At 43.9% G+C, this 23,282-nt stretch overlaps 1 protein-coding gene across 6 annotated transcripts in view; it reads right to left on the minus strand.

Annotated features, from left to right (window-relative positions):
* Positions 1–23,282, minus strand: part of CACNA1I (calcium voltage-gated channel subunit alpha1 I) — a 159,184-nt gene that overhangs the window by 26,659 nt on the left and 109,243 nt on the right. For all 6 annotated transcript variants that reach the window (XM_090142049.1, XM_090142033.1, XM_090142040.1 and 3 more), the window contains 10 exons: positions 22,291–22,606; positions 21,529–21,621; positions 15,503–15,824; positions 13,735–14,138; positions 6,356–6,507; positions 5,587–5,772; positions 4,515–4,632; positions 3,887–4,042; positions 3,375–3,465; positions 1,505–1,707 (listed from right to left, as the gene is read on the minus strand). In XM_090142049.1, coding sequence (XP_089998175.1) covers positions 1,505–1,707; positions 3,375–3,465; positions 3,887–4,042; positions 4,515–4,632; positions 5,587–5,772; positions 6,356–6,507; positions 13,735–14,138; positions 15,503–15,824; positions 21,529–21,621; positions 22,291–22,606 — 2,041 coding nt within the window. The remainder of the gene's footprint in view (positions 1–1,504; positions 1,708–3,374; positions 3,466–3,886; positions 4,043–4,514; positions 4,633–5,586; positions 5,773–6,355; positions 6,508–13,734; positions 14,139–15,502; positions 15,825–21,528; positions 21,622–22,290; positions 22,607–23,282) is intronic.

Consider the following 23,282-nt stretch of genomic DNA (forward strand, 5'->3'; position numbering starts at 1 on the left):
ATCACTTTATAGCACCATCTGTGTGCAAGGCACTTAAAGGGAAGGTAAATAATAAAGCCAAAGGCCAGATGCCTGATGTTGTTACTTATTTCAGCATAGAACAAGAATAAAGATTTCCAAAAATCTGATTGGCAGCATTTTATGCAGCCCTAGGGTAAAGAATAACACAAGGTATAGGGAGATGGATAATCTGACACAACACCTTTGAGCACAGTCTTCATAAAAAGAAAAAATGAGAGAAACAGGTGTATTGGTTACAGTCTAGTTCAACAACATCACCAAGTTATCATGTAGTACGTGGCTGTCAGCTCTCCCTTTTTAGAAATAACAGGGGCATGAATGTTTCTAGTATCAATGCACCTTCTTCAAAACCCATGTGTGGTAGTGTGTAGAGGTCACAGAAGCTTATGTTACAAGGTTTGAGATGTGTTGACTGGACAGCTACCAGTGTTTGGAAAAGCACTGGGGGACAGCAGGACCTGATGTGAGTAAGCTCCAAGCCAAGATTTCTCTATTCATTGTAACAAAAGCTTCCAGAAAATGCATCCATTATGGGACTCTGAAGTTCTGGCAGCACCTAGACCTTTCTATGCTCTCAGCTCACTTGGGGCAAGAGGGCAAGAGGACAGAATCACAGAATTCTGGAATCCTTATAGTTGGAAGGACTATTTAAAGGTCATCTAGACCAACTATCTTGCAATGAACAGGGACATCCACAGCTAGATCAGGTTTCCTACAGCCTGGCTAGCCTAGCCTTGACAGTCTCCAAGGGTAGGGCGTCCACCTTGTCTCTGGGCAACCTGTTCCACTGTCTCACCACCGTCACTGTAAAAGACTTTTTCTTTATATGTGACCTAAATCTCCTGTATTTTACTTTGAAACCATTTTGCCTTGTCCTATCACAATAAACCCTATGAAAGAGTCTGTTTCCTTCTTTCCTGGTGCTCTCCTTTAGACGCATCCACAGCTAGATCAGGTTGCCCAGAGCCTGGTCTCCCTAAAAGAAAAGCTCTGTCCCCCATGGTGTTCCCCATCTTTCACCAGAAGAATATAAAAGCTGTAACCTACACTCAATGGAATGCTGATCAATAACCTGCAAATATAGGTCAATAAGGTCAATAGATCACTCAAGGTTGGTGAAGCAGTGGCACAGGCTGCCCAGAGAACTTCTGGACGCCTCATCCCTGAAGGTGTTCAAGGCCAGATTGGATGGGGTCCTGGGCAATCTAATCTAGTGGCTGGCAACCCTGCCCATGGCAAGGGTGTTGGAACTAGATGATCTTTGAGGTCTTTTCCAACCCAAGCCATTCTATGATTGACTGATTGATCTAATCTGGAAATACAGATGAATTATGTGAACTGGCTTCCTATGGGCAGGCAATGAGGTTGTGTTACAAGCCTATAGCAGCAATGCAATTCTTCATAGTAATCCAACATATGATGAGAGAAAGGCCCTTGCACTTCAAAAGAAGGGTATGACAGATGTTCCTACTCAATCACTCACCAAAGATCGCTGATCATAGTTCATTCTCCCCAGGGACATCACACTGCTCTTCCGGGAGCCAACAGCAACACGAATCTGGTCAGGCTGCAAGGAGTTGCGTGAGGAGTTGGAGACTCCCCCAGCAGCCAGTGGGGCATTGGAAGAGGGCAAAGATGGGTCCAAGTGGCCATTTGGTGTCACAGAAATTGCACAAAGCTTGGGATCTGGGTGGAAAGATGGAAGAAGAGGGAAAAAGAAGGAGGTTGGTTCCTCACCACCCAGTGATTGTTTCAACATCCAAACTGTTAAGCATGTTAGCAGCTTGCAGCATGTTAACTGTTTAGCATCAGTCAGCATTCATTCCTTTTGATTTAGAGTGCTATGGCAAAAGTAGTGCAATCTAGCAAGACTCTGAAATGTTCTCTTCACTCTCCAAAACTGGCGGTGGCTCTCCTTGAGGCTAGATGGTTGAGCAGAGTGCTGGTCAGGAAGAAAGGCAGAACAGAACAGCCTGTCCTACGCTGGGCCTCTTCAAATGACTGATCATTGACCTTGAAGATTCAGGGCACCTTTGAGGGCTGTGTTTGCTGCTGTGAAAAACCTCTGACATTTGTCAAGATGGATGGAGAGGATGGGATGCTGGCTTTTAACACCTGAAGGGACTGGAGCAATCATTTTTGTTTGACCTATTGCATAATGAAGGTCACACAGCACTGCCTGCTCTCAGTGTCACTGTTGCGAGTACACCAACAGACTCTGTAACCTTTCTTCTTTCTGCCCTTCTAGGATTTTAGCTGCCTACACTCAAGATAAGTCCTGGCACAGTGTAGCTATGCAACCCAGGATCATACTGCTATGAAAACAGCTAAATTGGGAGAATAGGCTGTGACAAGCCAAGCCTGGAGCCTCTGCTCCTCACCACAGAAGATACATTCAAGCTGAGACCCATGCCTATGATCCGTGCCTAGGTTATGCTGTGAATATGCTTCCGCCTGTCCTTACACCTTATGGATGCTGACCTTGTCTTGCTGATTGAGCTCGATGGCTCCCTGTTGACTTGCATGGCAGACTGTGAACCGCTATTAGAACCCGGATACCATCAGCCAACCTGCCCTGCTCACGTGTGCAAGTCTTATGCCTTTGTTGGTGTGGTCCCTGTCCTGCCTTGAATGCTTCCCCCAGCTCCCGACTCACTATTCATACTCTTGCTGCTCCCTGCCACCCAGTCCTGCCTGAAGTATAATGCCTTTTGCAGAAAGACCTGCAGTCTTCAAGGGGTGGAAACCTTACCCGGCAGTCAGTGGGCAGACTGTTCCAACATTTAATTATCCTTCCTTAAAAATATGTGGCTTTTTGCAGTCTGAGTTTGTCTAGCTTCAGCTTCCAACCTTTACAATCTCATTATGCTTTTTTTCTGCTCAATTAAAGAGCCATCTACCATCAAAAATCTCTCCTTATGGCCGGCATTTACAGAGTGTGATCAAGTTACTTCTCTAGTTTCTCTAAGCTTCATTAGCCTCTCACTATGAGGCAGGGCTCCAGATTTGCCTGAGTCCTTTTTAATGTGTTGGTATCCCTTCTCCAAATGGGGCCTTCAGATTTGGACACGGTGTTCCTGAAACGGTGCCTCCAAAGCTGAGCAGGAGTGCCATCTTCTCACTCCTCTTTGCTGTTTTTTAGGCATTCAAAAACTGCTCACTTTAGCTGTCACTTTTCTCAGGATGCCAGTTCAGCTCCAAAATTTCCACATGTAACACCACAAACATTAAGTTCAAAACGAAAGTAAGTTCTGCCTTGGAGATGGGAGCCAATTTTCTGCCAAATCTGCTTTCAGACTTCCCACTAAGCAGCAATGAGATGTGAGCAAATGAGACAGTTTGAGCTATCATACCTGAGCCTTCCTGGATCTCTTGGAACTGATCTAACTCCTCCATATTTGACGAACTCTGATCTTCCGCTGAGTATGATCGGTTGGCATCACCCTGTAACATACAAATCAAGAAGGTAGGAACTCAAACAGAAAAGGCCACTTTTTCTTGTATTTCATTGTTGCCAATGTTCCTTGGCAGCCATGCATTACCATGACCATCGGGGAGTCCAGCATGACCTGTGATGGCTGAGATACTGCATTCTTGCTTCAGGAGATGGAAAGGACTCACCTTAGCTGGTGTAGCATGGGATGGAAATTGTGAATTCCCTTCTGGAGGGTTTGTCTCTTTCACTGCAAGGATTAATACTGTCATCTGTTTTTTTAAAGAAGCTCACCCTGAACTTCAGAAGGAGAACAACAGAGTTGTGATACTTTGGGAGTCCTTCACTCCAGTACCTGCCAAGTGTCTCAGAGGTCCCTTTTAAGCACCTCTCTTCCTCCTCTCCATGGGAGTAGAATTGTTGATGACTTACCTCAGCCTGGAACCCCTCCACGAGGATGGCCACCAGCAGATTGAAGAGCACATAATTGCCAAATGTCATAAGAGCCACAAAGTAAAGGGATGCCCATGGTGACGTGGAGGCCATGCCATTATAGAGCACAACATTCCAGTCCTCCTGGGTTAATATCTGCAACCAAAAGCAGAAATTATGTAAACATGAAGGAAGAACACTAAGAGGTTTCCCAAAAAGGACACTGGAAGCATATACTTTAGAACACGTTAGGCCTTTTAACCTCCACATAATCACACAGCTACTGCCCATTGCTATTGTCCAGTATGCTGATACTGCCCCAGTAATGCTAGCTGAGGAAAAAGAAACAAGAACAAATATGAGGGCAGCCATGTTATGGGGTGACAGTGTTAAACACAGGTGTTGCCACAACAGAAGTGACCTTTGCAAACTTCATATTAGGAAGGGAGGAGCCCCTCTGTCTGAGAGATACCAGTCACCAAGTTACAATATACAATTGCTCTTCCTTTGACATCACATACTGAAGTCTTCTGTGCCATCAGAAATTAATGAATAATCCACAATGAGAAAAAAAACTCATGATCCTGGTGATTGCTTTTTCCACCCATGAAGAGCAAAGAGAGCTCACCTGGAAGACAGTGACAATGGCCCACAGAAGGGAGTCAAAATTTTTCCGATCAGGAACTGTATCACCTGTATCCGTCCTCAGGCTGAACTTGCAACCAAAAATGTGCATTCCCAAGATACTGTTGGGACAAGAATAGGAATTGGTGCCAAATTTAAATATCTCTGCCATCACAATAAGCTTGTCAGAATGACACTCCATGGCAATTAATCATCATAGAATTATTTGAGATGAAAGAGACCCTTAAAGGCCATCTAGCCCAAATCCCCTGCAATGAACAGGGACACTGACAGCTGATCAGGTTGCTCAGAGCCCCTCCAACCTGACCTTGGATGTCTCCAGGGATGGGGCATCCACCACCTCTCTAGGCAACATGTTCCAGTGCTTCACCAACATTATAAAAAAACCTTTTTCCTCATATCCAATCTAAATCTCCCATCTTTTAGTTTGAAAGCAATTCCCCTTGTCCTATCCCAACAGACCTTGCTAAAGAGTCTATCTCGTTCTTTCTTATAGGCCTTTCTTTGCTACGTAGCACACAGGTGCTAGAACAACACAGACAGACCACTGGGACTTATCCATAAAGAAAGAGCTATGTGTTGCAACCCTATAGCTTATCACAAAACCTCACTTCTCATCTGCATCGCCTCAGAGCCCACTTAATGCCTTCAGACCTGCTTTCTCCATCATTCTCATTTGCTCTCATTTGTCTTCATCTTCCTACTAGTGCATCCACAAAGTCCACTGACAGATTTCCTTGGGTGCTTCCTGTGACCATTCTGCCAATCAGCTTCCAAGCTGAGCTCTTCCAGCAGATAATACTGCTTGCCAAGCGACATCACCTGTCCTGCAATGGGGCATTATGTTCAGCACACACATTTGGTGGCAACATTTCTCCACCCCACCATAACAGGTCTTCAGCTACTGAAACCAATTTAGGAGAGCAAGAGCCTCAACCTGTTCCTCAAGCCTAGAGCCATAGACAAGATGAGCCACGTGCTCACGCACTGATGTTCGCAGCAATATGAACTATGCAGTGCCTCCTCAAAACACTGCAAGGCAACTGCCTCCTCACCTGAAAATGAAGATGAAAAGCATGAGAAGCATGCAGAAGGTGGCTACGTTGTCCATAGTCTTCATCAGCACCACGAGCTGGCGGCGCAATGCAGGCATGAAACGTACCAGCTTCAGCACACGCAGGAGACGGAATGTCCTCAGCACCGAGAGGCCCCCATCCGACTGACCAATGATCTCCCAGATGCTACGGCCAAGAGAGGCCCAGGGAGCAAGAGGAACAAAATGAAGAAGAAGTGAACAAACAGCAGAGAGAGAATAACAATTCTTATCCAAGTTATCAGCTCGGCATTGGCAGCACGTGTATACAGGTCAGAGGGAAAATTAGTTTGAACAACATATAATTAGAAACATATACTACAGGTTTGCACTTATGTGTAGAAAGCAGAATTTCTACTTTCTTGAAGCAGGAATGAGGGAAGGATTTCAGAACTAAGACCCAGCAAGACAGGTCCTTCCACTGCACATTAAACTTCTGTAATATCCTTCATTTGTGTAGTCTGAAAAATATTTTGCAACTAATATTTGTTGTGGACTTGCAAGACAATCATGATGGCTTCCAACATAAGAGTGAAGGACAGAAGTGCTCAGGATTGTCAAAAGTATTGGGAATACAGTCTCTTAATCCTTTGCCTTATGTATCAGCTCATCCCCTTTTTTTTTCTGTTAAAGCTGTTAACTTTTTTTTTTGAAAAGGCACATGAAAACATGCAAACTTTGTGGTGCTCTCTACTATATGTATTTCAGTTGATACCCAAGACCCTTATCACCTGATGATGACGATGATACTGTCAAAGATATTGTAGGGGTTGCGAAGGTAATCAAAGAGGCCAAAGGCAGCAAGTTTCAGGATCATCTCCAGGGCAAACATGCTTGTAAAGACAACGTTGCTGATCTCCAAGATGTTGGTCAGTTCCTCTGGCTGGGGAGAAGGCAAATTCAGAGTCAGAACTGAAAGAGCCCTGAAACTGTGGGAAATAAAATGCCATCATTCCCAGGGGACAGGTTGGTAGTGAATTGTGAAGAACCATGGGTGAGACAGAAGTGAGGCTGGGCAAAGTCACCTTTCTGCTCCAATTCCTTCCCACATTTACTACCCTCATCACAGATTATGTCCCTAACAAATTAGTTTGCAGCAGTCAGGGAACTATGCAGCCATTCACATGAACCAACTTCTTCCACATCCTATTCTAAGCACTGCTGCCCTGGTTAAAGGCTGTGTCACTGTGTGCAAAGAACTTTAGTATTTTTAAAGCAGGGCAAAAGTGGCTGATCTGTAGTTGGTCTCTTCCATCAAAGCTTTCCGCATACTTGGCACAATTGTTTTTTTGAAATTTTGAAAACAGTTGAATGCAGAACACAGTTTCCCATTCTCCTCTAAACCTCACTGTCCCTTTTCCACTGTTTTTTTCCTTTTTCTTCCTCATTCTCTCTCCCCTAGCTCCCCACTAAATCCTTGATATGTATTAGTTTCCTGGTCTTGCTTCAATAATTACCGAAGTGAATATCAAACTGTATGAGTAAAGTAACAGCAAGGCCCACAGTGCTAACACCTACCTATACGGGGTAGGAACAGCAAGACAAAAGGAGGAAAAGAGAGAGTGTAAGTGGAGAAAAACAGATGTACATGATAGAAATCTTCGGAGATGACACAAAATTACTGTGTCGAAAAAAGAGAAAGGAAAAGAAAAAACAAACCAAAACAAAACCACATAACCTGTCCCTGCCCCAGGCACTTTCTTCTGATGGATCTCTGACACATCTTTCAGCCCTTGTGAAACAGTCTCCTCCAGCAGAGAATGATGGGTTTGTGCATAAGGGAGAAAGTGTTTTAATGACTCCATCAGTGAAACAAGTCTGAGCAAATTAAATTACTCCTTCTTTTGTTTTCTGAATTAATGACTTTTTCTTTACTGTGTGCAGCCCTGCAAACTTCCCTGACAAGGTTGGCAAAGAGTCTACAGCGTTTCCTCAGGAATGGTGAAATGCTGTTTTAGAGGGAGACAGAGGCTGCATCGATGTCATTTGTGAGGGATGCCAGGTTGTTGCTGTCCTGGCGCTTGAAATAAAGCCATCTCCTGTGCTGAATTTGGGATAGAAAAAGCACCTCTCAGCAAAAGTTGAGGTCTGAACTTCTCCTGAAAGCTCCTCTGGTCCAATTTTCCATGTTTACCTTGGGGCAGGTCTTCCACACCCCACAGAAGGTTACATATTTGATGTTAACCTACATTACCACTGAACCCAAGATCCATGCCTCTGTGGTAGCAAGCAGAAGTCTCTCTCTGTTTTGTTATCATAAAATAATAAAATCATTAAGGTTAGTGGAAAGACCATTAAGATCATCTAGTCCAACTATCAACCCATGCCTGAGACTACTTTGGACCACGTCACACAGTGCAACATCTGCACTTCTCCATGCCAAAATGGTGGCCAAAGACTGATCTCCTCCTTCACAGTGGTCTGAGCTATGCCTGGACATCAGGACACTGTTTTAATCATCACCTTCTGGTTTTGGGTCTGAACCTCCCCCTAAATCTGGAGATTGCTCAGGGAGGATCCCCCAGAACCCTAAATCTGCCTGTTCTTCTCCCATATGAATAAATAGATTGGAAAGTCCTTCTCACAATGATGTTGTGTCTACCCTGCGTCCATTGGTAATTTCATGCAGTCTTCAGTGCAGGTTTAATTGAAATATTCCATTTCTTTAAAAAAAAAAAAAAAGAAGAAGAAGATAGCTCAATTTATACCCATAATTACATTTGAATAACAAAACCATCATGAAAATGTAGAAGAGAGGAGGGGAGATAAGAATGATGAGAGAGGAAGAATGAACAAGTGCACAAGGGAAGGGAGAGATGAAGATCACTTTACTGAGAGCCAGGCAGTAATGATACCAGCTGGGAACATGAGGCCCATATGCTAAGCAGAGATGCCAATTTCAGCCTGATTATGTCGGTGAGAATGAGGAATGTGAAAAAGCAACAGGCTATAATGGTGGATTATCCTTCTCTGCTGTCCATGCTTTCTCTCCTGTGCTGTCGTAGGGAGCAATTGATGTTTGAAAAGCCATGCTTGCATCTCACTTACGGAAAAGGTCACCTGTTCTCCCGTCTCTCCTTCCCTCCCTGACATCTGTTTCTCTAGTCAAGCCTCCACCTGTTAATCTTTCTTCTAATGGGCTATCAATCAGACCCAGAAAAGCAACCTTCCTAGATAGAGGGGCAGGAAGAACAGGGCAGGGAAAGAAAGGAAAGAGAGACACAGGCAGCAAAAAGAAACTATAAAACGAGAAGGAAAAAAAATAGCATAATGGGCTCCAAAAAGAAGTAAAGAAGACACTGTTAAAAACGAAGTAGGAAAGAAATACTGGCTAGGGAGGAAAGAGCAACACAAAAGAAAGTCACTCAGGAAAAAGAAGGGAAAAAGAGAGAAGAGCCAGCTGGAGAGGCACAAGGCAACACATGCACAAGTGACAGGCAGATCCTGCACTGCAGCCATTTCTAGAGATACAGATAAACAGGCAGAGTGAAAAAGCCATCAGCTAGGAGCTGGGGCTGCAGCTGGCAGGGCAGGGGCCATGTTCTGCCCAGGTATGCTTTCACATATAGGTCAGCATGGTCAAAAATGACAGTGGATGCCGCTGAAGTGGGAGGCTCTGGCCAGAGAAATGTGAACTTGATGAAGAGGGCAAGTAGACAGAAAAAAAAACAGGAGAAAAATGTCATTATCTGATAGCAGCCAGAAAGGTGTACACTATCGGAAAGGCTGAGAACATGCAGACCACCCTGCAAGAGTTTATTCTAACCAGGAATAAATTGGCAACTGTCCTAAAAACAAAAGAGTAATTGATGTGATCTATGTAAACCAGCCCTACCAAACTCCACCTGCACGTCACAGCTTTTGAGAACATGAGAGAGAAAAATACTTACACAGGTTTCCCCATTCTGTCCATTTTTGACAATCAGAAGAGTCACAGAAATCAGCTATGAAACGTACCGTCTAGCTTTTACTTTCTCTATCACCACCCCGCAAACAGATAGGATTTCATAATATTTTGTTATTCCCTAGTTTTACAAGACTGAAGTGATGTGGCTTCATCCAGCACCCTGGAGAGACTGTTCCATCATTTACTAAATGTCAGCATGATGAGCTGGCTTGGACACTTGCTGAATGTTTCTGACAAGCAGCAAATAGCAAAAGGAGAAGCAATAAGTGTAAAATATGAAGTAGTGGATCCAATAAATGCTGGTATAAAGGGAAATCAGGCAGGCTACAAGATATGAAGGTGCCAGTACGTGAGGCTGGTTTAACTGGGAAACAAGTGATAGTTTCCTGATCTGCACCTCATAAAGTATTGCTCTGATGCACAAAGGAATACTGAAAGTTGACACAACAGGAGGGAAATCAAGTTTCTCTGTAATTGTCTTAATGGCTACTAATGGCACAGATGTGCAAGTCCAACAGGCTCAAAGAAATATAGGAGAGAGGAGCCTGAGACATTCAGCTGGGAACAGCCTTTCATCCTTGTGCTGAATAAGGAGAAAAGTGAGCAGCACCAGATCCTCTGCGAATACCAACAAAAATTAAGGCTATTTAAAGGATCCTTCTGGACAGTCACAAGCATCTAATGTCTTGATTTTCTACACTGGATTTTAAAAAGCAATTCTTCCAAGCAGAAGCAGATCTGAAGAACTGCAAAAAATATTTCAAGCAGGACTAAGCTTGAAATGATGGATTTTTGCCTGTGCCATGTCACAGCAATATCTGAAGACCTAATACTAAGTGTATTGTATGTTATAATGCACACTGATGGATTTGTATAAACTAATCTGTTTACAAGTGATAACTTGTGATAAGCTTAAGGATTAAGAATGAGTCATAGCAATGAAGTTTGTCCCAAAATAATTGATTTCCCTCACAAGAAATGTATACGGAGATAGGAAGGTGGCTTTGGCCACACAAGCAGAATGACAGAAAAAGACTTGATGGATGAGCCAAATTTTAAGGTGATTTGGATGCTGAGGTTAAGTTTCCTGGCAAAAACAAAGAAACAGAACAAAACAAACAGAAACAAACACCAAACCAAGCCAAAACACAGTAAAAGCACCCTGTAAATATATATATGAACTGTAACAGAATTGCAGGATGGTGGAAGCTGCAAGACACTTCCAGAGGCTGTCTGGTTCAAATGTCCCTCACTCAAAACAAACAGATAATTCCAATTGATATTCTTCTTTCCGCTGGTCAAGGCTCAGGAATCAAAAGTTAGACGTGCACATTGGCTCAGTCCTCAAGACACCTGTGTTTCTGATCCTGACCCCTCTGCCCAGCTCCTGCAGTCTCCCCCGTTAACCTGGTGGTTTGTGAGTTACAGAATCACAGAATCATGTAATCATTGGGATGGAAGGGACCTCAGTGTTCACCCAGTCCCACTTCATGCTGTGGGCAGGGCTGCCACCCCCAACTCAGGCTACCCAGAGCCCCATCCAACCTGGCCCTGAACCTCCAGGGATGGGGCACCCACAGCTCTCTGGGCAGCCTGTGCCAGTGCCTCACCACCCTCTGAGTAGAGCATTTCTTCCTAACATCTGACCTAAATCTCCCTCTTTTAGTTTAAAGCCATCCCCCCTTGTCCTATCACTATCTGCCCATTCAAGAAGTCCAAGAAGTTGGTCCCCCCTTGCTGATGAGCTCCTTTCAAGTATTGGAAGGATGTTCTTCATCTCTGTATAGTCCATGAACAACCAGAGCAACACACAGCTGATGAACCAGACCACTCAAACCTGCAATACTTCCACACATCCTCTTTTCCAGACAGGTGTGTCCCTAGCAAGTGTCTGGGACTGTGATCTCTCGTGCACCAGAAAATCTAAGCTTGAAGGGTCTTTATTTCCATTAGCTCTCATCTGGGGGAGATTCACATGATGAAGTAGCTGAAGCAACAAAAACCACTTCAGTCATGGGATGGTGACAAGCTGCAAATCACAGATCTCTATAAGCAGAGGAGTTTTGCTGAATATTTTTCTGTGAAAATATATTTTTCTAGAAAGAAAGCGAGAGGAAAAACAGAACGGAAGGAAGGAGAAAAGGAGGCAGTGAAGCATCAGATTGAGATATATCAACAGCAGGGCTTGAGAAACATGGAAGAGCAAAGGGAAGTGTTTACATGCTTATGTGGTTTTGAGGTAACTTCTGACAGAAAAAGACCTGGAATTCATGTCAGGAACTAAATATTCTTATTAAAAGAATCTTGTGCTAGATAAACAGAACTCAATGCACACATTTTAAATAAACAGCTGCACCACATTTTTCAGTTATGATCAATACAGTCAACTTTTTTTTTAATACTAGAAGCAGCCCATAGGGCCGTGAGCTCTTCCTAGATACTTCTAGATAAAAAGTGATAGCATAACTTTAAGGATGTGTCATTAATAACCTGCTACCAGAAACCCTGAGGCTGCAGGCAGATCCTGCTCTGCCGAGGGCTGTACAAACACAGCAGAGGTGGCCCAGAAGAGCTTAAATCCGCACACACAATAGTCAGAGTGAATTCTCTACCTCCGGTTCAAATATTCTTCAGCTAAACTCTTAAATCATGCTGTCTCCAATAACGCCAAATGAACAGTGCCTCTCTCTGCTTGGTGCCTGCATCTTCAAAACATCAGCGGGCAGTTTTCACGTTGTTCTAGGCCTCAACCCTTAGTCATCTCTCTGCTACATGATAAATACATCGCTCTTTTTTATCTGTTTTCATGATTCAACCTCTCCAGTCTCTTCTTCATTCCCCCTTCTCTGAGCTTCCAGCAGTATTTTTCCGTACTGGAGCATCCCGAGCAGTTTTGCATTCTGTGATCAAATTAAGGTTTCCCATCCTTGTATCAGAAATCAGCTGGGCTTTGTAAAATGCTTGCAGTGTGGGTGGGATCCAGGCATCTGAGGCTTCAAATACTGGTTCAGCCACTGTGTTGCCTCAAACAGGGAAATTCACATACTCTGAGGCTCAGAATATTGAACTAGATGATCTTAGAGGTCTTTTCCAACCTTTATGATTCTATGATTCTATGATATCTCCACCCTGATAGAGCACAGGGCAAGTCTAAGTGCCTGCTTAAACTACTCTCACTGTCTGTTTCTTTGCTTCCTGAGATTGTATTTGTGGCTAAAATTTGCTTTGGCTGCAAAATTCCCTGATGCAGTTAGCATCTCTGCTGTGGGCCAATCTCTTATTTCTTGTGATCTTGGCAGACAACTGGGGTCAATCATGGCCACATTTAGACCAACAGCACAGATTTGAGGCACAGATGTACATCTGTCCTTTAACTCAACGTGCAATAGAACTATCAGCCAGCAGTGCAGATGCAAGGCCATGGGTACGCTGAACACCCTCTCAAGCCTGCTCTGTACATTGCAGTATAGACACAGCTTATGTTTCCTAGCTATAAAATGAGGGCACACCATCCTTCTCCATCTCACAAATCTGTTGTTACGATAAAGCGCACTGCTGACTCAGAGATGCCTGCAAACTATTGGCATGAAAAGCAGAACTGTCATCACACATGCTATCTATGCCTTGACTTATCTATCACTTCTTGTTGTCAGAGTAAAGGAAAGGCTCAAGCCATATGAGCCCCCAAAATGACTGGAGGCAGGAGGTGGTGCCTTCTTGTGCAGTTAGACGGCGCTCAGGCATCCCTTAATTAAGCTGGAAAGGCTAGCAAGCTGATGGATTTGAATTGAGATGCTGGTGAAGTGCCTTGACATCCCGAGAGAGCACATTAAATTAACCAAATAGACTAAGGATTCAGTAAGCTAATGAAGAGAGAAATGAGAGAGAGAGATGAGGAAGATAGAAGAGGCGAGGGTGAAGGAGAGAAGCAGATGGAGAGAAAAGACAGATAGAAAAAGAAAAACAGAGGGATAAAAGTGAGAAGGGAGGAGGAAAAAAAAAGAGAGACTGAAAGAAACTGGGAAAAAAATACTTGGAGACAGTGAAAGTGATTACATGCAGGGATAGGCAGGAAAAGATCCTGCTATGACCTGGGGTACAAATTACTCAGTCTCTGCCTCTAGCAGATTTTGCTGCTGCTTGGCCAGACCTTAAACCCAAGCGTGACCCTCTGTCCCCCAGTGTCCTTTCTGCACAACCTACCTGCTCGTGGTGCTCGATGCCCATGCTGATAGTGTTCACAAGGATCGCGATCATGATCCCACGGTTGAAGTACTTGCTGTCCACGATCCCTCGAAGCTTCACCCTAACTTCCCGCCACATGTCGTTACAGAGCTTCATCCTCCCACCTTCCTCCACCTCTTCTTCCTCTTTCTCCAGCGCTGAGGCACTCTGGTTATCTCTGCAGCCTTCTCCCTCCGCTTCACTGTCTCCTCCATCTTCCTGGTCTGAGTCAGCACTGTCCAGGACAGACAGCCTTCGGGATGTGTCATGTTCCCCCCTATGGCATCGGGGGCAGTTGGTGAGATCAGAGGTTGCTGTCACAGCAATGGGCTGGACCAAGCCTTGAGGAGGGCAGTCAAGAGGGTTGTGCTGTTGGCAAATTCCTGTGGAGATAAATGATTGCACTTAAAGGAGAAAGCTTTGTTCCCTCCAAAAAAATGCATCCAAGCTGGGTAGTTTTTTGGCTTCTAGTTATTTACACTCTGTAACTGGGCTTTTTTAGCTGTAAGGATGACTAAACACTGGCAAATCATCTCAAGGGCAGCAATAAAAGCCACTGCTGCTGGGTGCTTTACACTGACTGGCTTTGTCACCAGAAGGCATGGTACTGCTCATCTGCCAGTGATTAGGCTCAGTGGGGGTTCATGAGGAAGAACTGTTTTGTCTGATGCAGAAATCATAGCTTGAGATTTAGACATTTGAATTAAGTGGGAACTGAGGGAAAAATGATCAAGAGGGCTGAAATTGACCTAAACAGATGCAAGTGGGGTCCAAGAATCCAGATGCTGAACTCAACTCTCTAAGTGAGGGACACTACATTAGCAAAGTATCTCAAGAAGCCAGAAAAACTAATATGAGAACAGTTCCTCCTGATAGTCAGTGCACTCTGAATGAGAACAATTTGCTGACTTCAGTGAGAAAGCCAAGTTCCTCAAACCTCCAGTTGTGCCTAGAAGATCAAACAGACACTGGAGGGATTAATCAATTAATTCATTAACTGCAGAAACCTTCTTCCTAGCAAGTAAAGAAAATGAAAGACTGAGCATGCAAGACTAGTTGAAGGAAAATCCATCTTTTCGCTTGTTAACTGAGAGAATTTCTTACGATACGTATCAGCAGGCAGTTAATACTAACTCTATAATACCATTTTTACAGTCACTTTTCAGGCCAGGAATCCAATTTAAATGGTATCTCATGTCTAATTTTACACAACAGGATGTGCTCCCATCAAGAGAAATTGTCCCCATTGCCCTAGCACATCAAAATGACTTCAGTAATGCTCTTCTCCCTTGGCTCAGGGGACACTATTGCAATTCTACTCCCTTTACTTCTTTCCTGTAAACTCACTTTTGGAGGAGAGCTCTGGGAGACATGCTGTGTGACTCAGTACAATCCTTAGTCACAGTCCTTCGTACTCCCCTAATACATCTCTCTCCCCGGCTGCAATCATTCTGCTGCCCTACCAAACCTGGAGCCTTTTCCAATCCTCAGTCAGTGCCTTTAATGTTGTCCGTTATGGTTTCAGGTCTGGGTTTCCAGCATTTTTGATTGATCATCTCTGTTTCCATTCCCACTCTTGCTGGTCACTCCTACCTTACCAGTCTGGTGCACTACCCACGACCACAAGCTCAATTATCAGTATTAATTCTAACTCTATGCTTTGTAGACCAAAGTCCTTTGGAAATACAGCACATGGAGATGCTCCCAGTTACGCACCCATTTCCACTATAGACATTTTCAGATTTACCCGTGCAATCCTTACTGTAGTGCCTCTGTTTTTTCCTGTTGGCACCTCGCTGGGCATCACTCGGCTCCGTGTGGCCCTGGCGCCGGCTCTGTATGCTGTTGTACAGCCCAAGGGTGCGGCGTTTAGCTTTGCGCATGATGTGGCAGACGTACTGGAAGATCTCCTCGTAGCAGTCTCCGGGCTCCATGTAGCTGGCAACGGTGCTGGAGGAGAGGTATCGGGCCCGCTGCTCCTGCATAAGCTGGTGCTCCCTCTGCTTGGTTTCTGAGAACTGTGTGGCGATGACCACCAGGCACAGATTGATCATGAAGAAGGAGCCCACCTAGGAGCAATGGAGAAAGAGGGACAGGTAACATTGGTGTGAAGAAGAACATGTAGGAGGAGGAAAGAAGAGAGAGGTGAGGAAGGAGAACAAGAACAAGAGCTAACACCAGTCTGTTATAGAGATGGGATTTCCCAGGACTGGCTGAGCTTGGTCTTGTGTTCTCCCTCAGTGTCACCTCCATGCAGAATTTAGACCTCTGAACTGAAATTCAGCAAACAGAAGCCCAATTTTTGGCTCTTTTGATGGGCTTTAGGAACTTTCGCAAGTCGCTTAGAACTTATCTATGCATCTGATGAAAATTGGGCTTTTTCTTTCCCTCTCCTTTGTGTTAAACAGAAGGTGGGAGATGGAGGATTGTATTGGTTTACTTTCTCCTCTGCTTACTTTTTTACTACTGGAAAAATCATGTGTTATCTTATTGCTTTGAGCTCTTGGAAGACACGTCAGTGTTCTCAGGGAATTTTATTTATTTCTATCATTTACACCTTAATTCACTATACAGGGAGATTAACTTTGCTGAAATGAATTAGCTCTTGAAACCAGAGAAGTTTGCAAAAACTAATGATTTTGAGAAGGACGCCAAACAATCTGTCAAAACAATACTTCCTTCCTCGATTTCTATTCTTCTGACTCTTCTGTTATCAGGCATGTATTTTCTATTATTTTACTTGTCTTCCAGCCTTTGTCAGTTTTCCATTTAATGTACAAAAACAACCACAGCCCACTCCCCAGTTTCTCAGAAATAAAAAGCCCAAGATCTTGTTCTCTCCATGAAAGCCAAAAGTCTACCAGGCTTATTTTATACACTGGCAAGTTCGCCATTAGCTTTCTTTGCCTCAGTTTTCCTATCTGAAAAACTGAGACAGTTCTTGGTGCTGAGAGATCTGGAAGTGAATATCTCTCTCTCCGTGTTGTGTATTATGAAATTATAGATTAATCTCCACCAGGAAATCTTTCCACTGCACTCAAATGCGATGATGCTGTGACTGGTGGCCACTCCCCGCAGAGCTGTAAGCAGCAGTATGGCATCAAGAAAATGTAGAGTGTGATTTCTGAACAAAGATCACACACCTGCATTGCTCTGATACGGGTTTTGTGGGGCAGCTCCTAGGAGGAGAGGCAGCTCCACCTTGGGATTTCTGCATTCTCTGGATCAGCGGGTTTCTTTTCTAAGGTGTGTCTTTGCACTGTGCTTCTCCTGTATGACTTGCCCAGGACCCAACTTCATCTCAATGTCTCTCCTTTTCAAGCAGATAGCTCGGACTCAGAGCTGGACCCAGTCCTGCCTCTATCTTTTGACATGTGCCCTCCTTCATACAACCCTTCCAGTGGGGGGGAGAGGACAAGAAAGTTGGGTGACACAAAGATCCCAACTCTGAAGCATGGAAAAAGCGGTATGTTTTATTTTTTCCTGAAATCATCCCAGCAAATTTTACCAACCCAAGAAGCCTTCCCCTCAGTTTATAGCCTTTGCCAGCCTACCCACAAACCTTGTGCCTCTGGACATCTTTTTCTCTTGCACACAGGTGCCCAGCAGCGTCAGCCAGAGGCTCAATACCTTGGCTCTTTGTATTTCAAAGAGGAGACATCTCTGCTAGTATCTGAATAAACCTTTCAAACATGAAGCCCTTACAACCAGATTCAGAATAAGGATGATGGATCATTTCAAAATAATGGTCTTTTTTTTTATTCTCCTCCTCTCAACACTTTTCAAAGCTGTTCCAATTCTGTTCCCCTTCATCACTGAGCCCTTCTCAGTGATGAAGCTTATTTTCCCTTCAGCTTCAGAACATGGCCTTGAAAAGGAAAACAATGCCTCATTCTGATCCCTTCTCTTTCCCCCATGGATTCCTGTAGTCCATGATCTCTTGCATGTTTTCACTGATGAGGGTATAACTGGGAATGTGAATCCTCCTCCATTGTGCTCTTCTGCCCTCTTCTCTCTCAGCATTACATGACCCTCTCACAGGCTTCTCTCTTCTGTTATCTCCTCGGGCTTGCTCTGAGTGAAGTAGGATTGGTTTGGGAGTTGGATGCTCACCGTGCAGTTCTGAAATGCAAATTGTGACACTCCTGGTCACAATTTTGCATCTTCTTTGCATCTTCCAGCACCTCCAGAAAAAAAAACCAGCCAATTAAAGTTTGCAACACCTTCTCTCTAGGTGACAAGCAGAGAAGCCAAGTGCAACAAGATGACCTCAGCAGGATCATGATGTAAGCCTGAGGTCGAATCCTGAGAGGGGTTCAGATTTATATCACCAAGCCCTGTCCTCTCAGGAACTGTTTACTGTGATCTCCCACTGATAACAGGAAAGGGGAGGAGTGGGAGGACTGGTTATGGCAATGAGCCCCCATTCCTTGAACCTCTTAGCAAGAAACATCAGACACAAAGCAATAGAGCTTGCTTCATCCTTAAGATGACAAGCAAGTCCACAAACTCTAATGTTCTGCTGAGTTTGACTCTGCCTCCAATTTAGCAGAAGGGCAGGAAGGGTCCCAGATGGATTGTAATTGAGTGATCCATCTCAGCTAGCTGAGCAAAGAGATCACTAGTGTCCAACATGGAGTCAGACAAAGTGTCTGACAGTACCAGGAGACCATTGATTCAAAGCCCCACGCAGTCATCTGGTTCAGCCCTGACACCAAGTCCTACGCTGATTGAGCTGATCTTGGCTTTGTTCAGCCCAAGGCTTGATCCCTGTCTCTGCAGTATTTAATAAGAATTGACTGGTGCTAGAGATGCTAACTTACTTGCCCATTATTTTTATTGCTTATTGTTGAATAATCAGGTTGTCTTCTGAAGCCCACACATGTAAGCACTTCTAGGAGGCCTGAGTACCGCTATGTGGATGTGAACCTAAAGAAGGAGAGCCTGTAGTTCAGAAGCAATGCTAGTGGGCAAGTAATGGAGCAGTGACACACAGAACGCTGGTCTTCAAGGATGAAGACTGAAATGGATAATTGACGCAAGAAGGGAAAGTAAGCCTTCCTTGATGTCACCTCCCAAGACCAGGAAGCTATTTCCTGAATACACAAATATATTTACCAGATTGTTCTGCAGGCTCTTCTGAGTGCCAGGGTCAGCTGGTGCTCTTCTCTTCAGGCACTACATCAATGCAGGAGTCCTAGAAAATGATGTGAATATACCCAGGTGGTGGAGCTTTCTTCCTGCCTGATGTGCTTAACAGGTAGTGCCCTTATGCAAGATGTTAGAAGGTGTATCTGTGAGGAAGGCAGAAGTCACCAATGAAAGTATAGCTCTAAGGAGGAGGCTGAGGAGATCTGGCCCCAGAAGAATGAGTTTGAACCAAGGCTAAGCTGTATGTGGAAAAGCAAAGAGTCAAGATTTGAACTATGGCTGCCAGAGCAATCCTGTTTAGAGAGCAAGGCCTTTCAGCTGTGGAGAAGGAGGGCAGGATGAAGGCCACAAGGACTGTGCTTCAGAAGACTTGAAGAGGGAATGTCATTGCTATAAGACAGCTTGGAGGAGAAATGACACCAGGAGATAGCAAGTTCACATTGCGGTTTTGCTAAGTGCTGCAACAGCATATGGGAAACATGGCATTACATGTGAAATAAAAGTAACAGAAATGCTAAATCTTTTCTTGGTGTAACTCCACCAAAGACGAAGGAAATATCCTACCTAGCATAAAGCTCCTATGTTCTGAGTGGTCCCCAGAGAAGCTGATATTCCTGTGCTCTTGTGTTCGATGGAAATAAACCTACATGGCTTCTGCAAATGAGGAGGGCGTGTCTAGAAACGTCAATGACACTCCACAGTAAAATCTCAGGTGGAGTGTTTAATTGAGGGTTTTCAGCTGCCTGCAAATTCAGAGACAAAGTTTGAGTCACTGGAAATACACATGAGGTGAGCCAACACTAAAGGATGCTCCTCTTTCCAATCCAAAAATATGCCATCAGAATTTACGTAATTTGGAGGTGAGGCCAGAGGGCGCAGTTTTTGAAACTGGCCATCAGGAGATGGACGTGCCCATCTCAAAGGTCAAACACCGGCTCTGGGAGAGATGGCACGTGAGGCTGGGAGTGAATTCTGCGTTGAACTACATGTTACAGAAATACAGGTATCCTGGCCATGCTGCTCAAAGCAAAAAAAGAAATAAAGTAGGTCCTACATATTAGTTGTGTAGTTGGAGATCTGAAGAAACTATGAGGGAAATAATTGTTTTCTGGATTCACAAAAAGCAGTGGATGTTTGGTTTGGCTCTGGGAATAGAGCTGGAGAGAGCTCCCCACCCATCCTGTACAATCATGTTTCTAGATTGTCCTCACTGGGACTCTCCAGACTCAAAGTAAAAGCAGCATTCTTCAAGGCACATTTCACCTTTGCTGTCCTGGGCTCATGCTTCAATCCAAGGGAACAGGTGACCTTTCTGTTTTTCTCTTGTCTTTTCCTTGTGATAGTAGAAGACCAGGAGGTGGGGAGAAACAGGGGATACCATGAAGATTCAGCTTTTTTGTAAGGCCTTCAACCTCAGTGGACCAGCAGATTTCTTCTTGTGCCACTCCCCATACATACAGTCTACAGAATTTCTCCCAGAAACTATTAAGGTTTGTTTGCTCTCAAATAATGACACAACAGTCTGAATTTAAACTAGATCCTATGCCACATAAGTCTGTTAATGTTATTGGGCAACTGCTTCTAAAGATCTGCTTCTAGGAGATCATGACTATGTAGAACAAATAGTAGATGAAGAGAGAATCTAAGCCAGGTCCATTCAGCAGTCTGTCCAAGAGCATGTAGGCTTTGGAGATGCACACTGAAGTCTTTACTGGTGAAGTGACCTAGAACTGAATTGCATCTACTATGTACATTTTAAACTTTCCACAATACATCCTGAGATCTTCCTTTCTACTTTTGACATTGGTCCCCATATAGGAAAATTGAAAGTGTAAAGTGCAAGTCTTCATAAATACAGGAAATTCTTCCTTGTTAGAAACATGGCGTTCCTCCCAAGGAAATCTATTTACAATGGGAAGAGGCCTAAGGAAAGGAAAAGGCAATGGCATCGTGTTTGTCAGCTCTCCTTCCGTGCACAAACAACAAATCTCCTTACAATAAAACAGCCACCTTCACCCTTCACATGTATAAATCCACAGTGCTCACAAACTGCTTATGAAGTTCTCATCACTGATACACCGCTCTCCTTCCGTCTCCACCAACCACAAATGATTTCACACAGCTAGTTTATGTTGGACTGATGTCACTTTGGGAGCAGCAGCTCCTTCTTGTTCATAGTGAGGAAGTAATTCAGCATGACAGACCCAAAATCTGACAAAATCTGAATTTGAGACCCTGAATCTGAAGAATCCAGGTGCTGCCAGAAGCCATAAAACAGGAACGACTCAAGAGCTTCAAATGCACAAAAGAAAAAATAGGAATAAAGATGAAGAAATGGTTTTCTCTACTTTTGGGTTTACTGTTTTGAGAGGAGATGTGTGGATGAACACATTATCCTACATTGGTATTGATTTTCAATCCGGAACATATTTATTTGAGTGAATAAGAAGAACCTGGGTCACAAGTACATGATCCTGCCATAGAATCTTGGTGAGAAACCTCCAGCTGGATTCCTGAGGTTCCAAGAAGAAATCCAGATAGCCAGTATCTGTGTTGACCTAATGCCTAACTTTTGTAGGCTCTTAGCTTGCAATGCTGAGACACAGCAAGTCTTATACTTACAATTATCAGCAAGATAAAGTAGATAAAATTGTAGAATGAATGGGCATCCATCACATAGTACATGATCTCCACCCACCCTTCCAGTGTGATCACCTGCAAAATCAAGAAACAAAAAGAGATTCAGGAGGGAAATGGGCATCCAGAGTTCATTTCTCAGTATACACAGGCAGATACTGGCAAGGCTGTTGTATTCCAAGGAAGGTGAGAAACAAAAAGTCCTTTCAAGGAGGCCAAATTTCCATTCCAGGAAATCAGCGTGGTACTGCTTGGTGACACTGGCATACTGTCAAAGCCTGTGAGATCATGCTAATCCACAGCAGGAATATTTCATTAAAATAGTTCATTTCCCTGGATCACAGCAGGGGAAAACCCACAGCAACTTTTTGTGTCCCTTGTACTGGACACTGCGTACAGCAGGTGGAAAAGAAAAAAGGCAAGGATTTTAGCTCCCATCTGCAATGAGTGCTGGTAATTTAAAAAAAAAAAAAAAAAAAAAAGACTCCTTTGCTATAGTGATCTGTACTGAAAACAGGTACATGTCAGCCTGAAAGGCATAGCCCATTTCAGTGCCTGGAACTGGCACTACATCCCTACCTGTCTTCAGGAACACTTTGTGATGAGCACTTGTTCTCACTTGCCAAAATAGTTGCAATGTCCCTTTCTCTCTGCAGCTGCATCACACCCTGTAGAAACCATCATGGGAACAAAGAAAGACTGGGCTGTAAAAAAAAAATAGCTTGAGCTTTGTTAGGAAGGTCTTACCTGAAATATCACAATCCAGGCATACCCAATGTTGTCAAAGTTGATGGCACCCTTGTGCGGATTGGCATTGCCTGTACGGCACACGTTATAGTACTGGTTCCAGTTGACACACATGCCACTGACGTTGAACTCTTGCCGGACTGAGTTGTAGTAATAATAATCATCTTTGTCCAGACAACACTCGTGGCCCCGTTCCTTCAGGGGTGGGATCTCATGACAACCCATGATTCCATTGTCTCCTGACAGTGAGCAGATAAAGGGCATCTCATCATCTTCCTCAGGCTGATAATATGGGGGCAGGACAACGTCACCTTGTCTGTAAAGATTAAAAAAAAGTAGCAGATATTTTCTCACCAGTGATATTGGTGGAGCTGGGAGCTGCGATTCTGACATAGGAACAGTAGCGAGTAAAGGGCTTCCAGGTTTATCTCCTCAAGAAAAGAGAAGGACAGAGCTCCTGGAAACCAGGGGTTTTTCAGGGGTGAGTCCTCCATTTTCAGAGCTCTGTCCTCCACAAGACCACCCCACCCCAAATTACAAAATCTGCTTGCATGGAGATGAGGAGAAGTTGAAATGCAGGCATTTGCATTCTGATCACTCTCCCCATTAGCGTCAAAGCTAAATCAGATGCAATGATATTAAGGACGTTCATCAGGCTTTAACATAATGTGCTTGTGTATGTAACCACTGACGGACATGTTTTATAACATTTGGCTCTGAACCTTCTGTATTTCCAGCAAAATTAAATAAAAAATCCAGTTCACGCATAATTAAGGTTGCACAGCTATGCCTTAAAATCAGGAATTGCAGAGCTGAAGTTGACTTAACCTTAACTTTGACTCCTCCTTGAGAGTTGGCATTATTGGTATAATGTTTAATGACAAGTTCACGTGTTTTTTTCCAAATAATGCAGGCACCTTCCAAATGCTTGAATAATTAAAATCATCTATGCTTGCCTAGCTGTAAATGAGATAACGATGAGGATATGAAAG

Source organism: Phasianus colchicus, chromosome 1 (assembly GCF_987193195.1).
Source record: "Phasianus colchicus chromosome 1, bPhaCol1.hap1.1, whole genome shotgun sequence".
Classification (NCBI taxonomy): Eukaryota; Metazoa; Chordata; class Aves; order Galliformes; family Phasianidae; genus Phasianus; species Phasianus colchicus.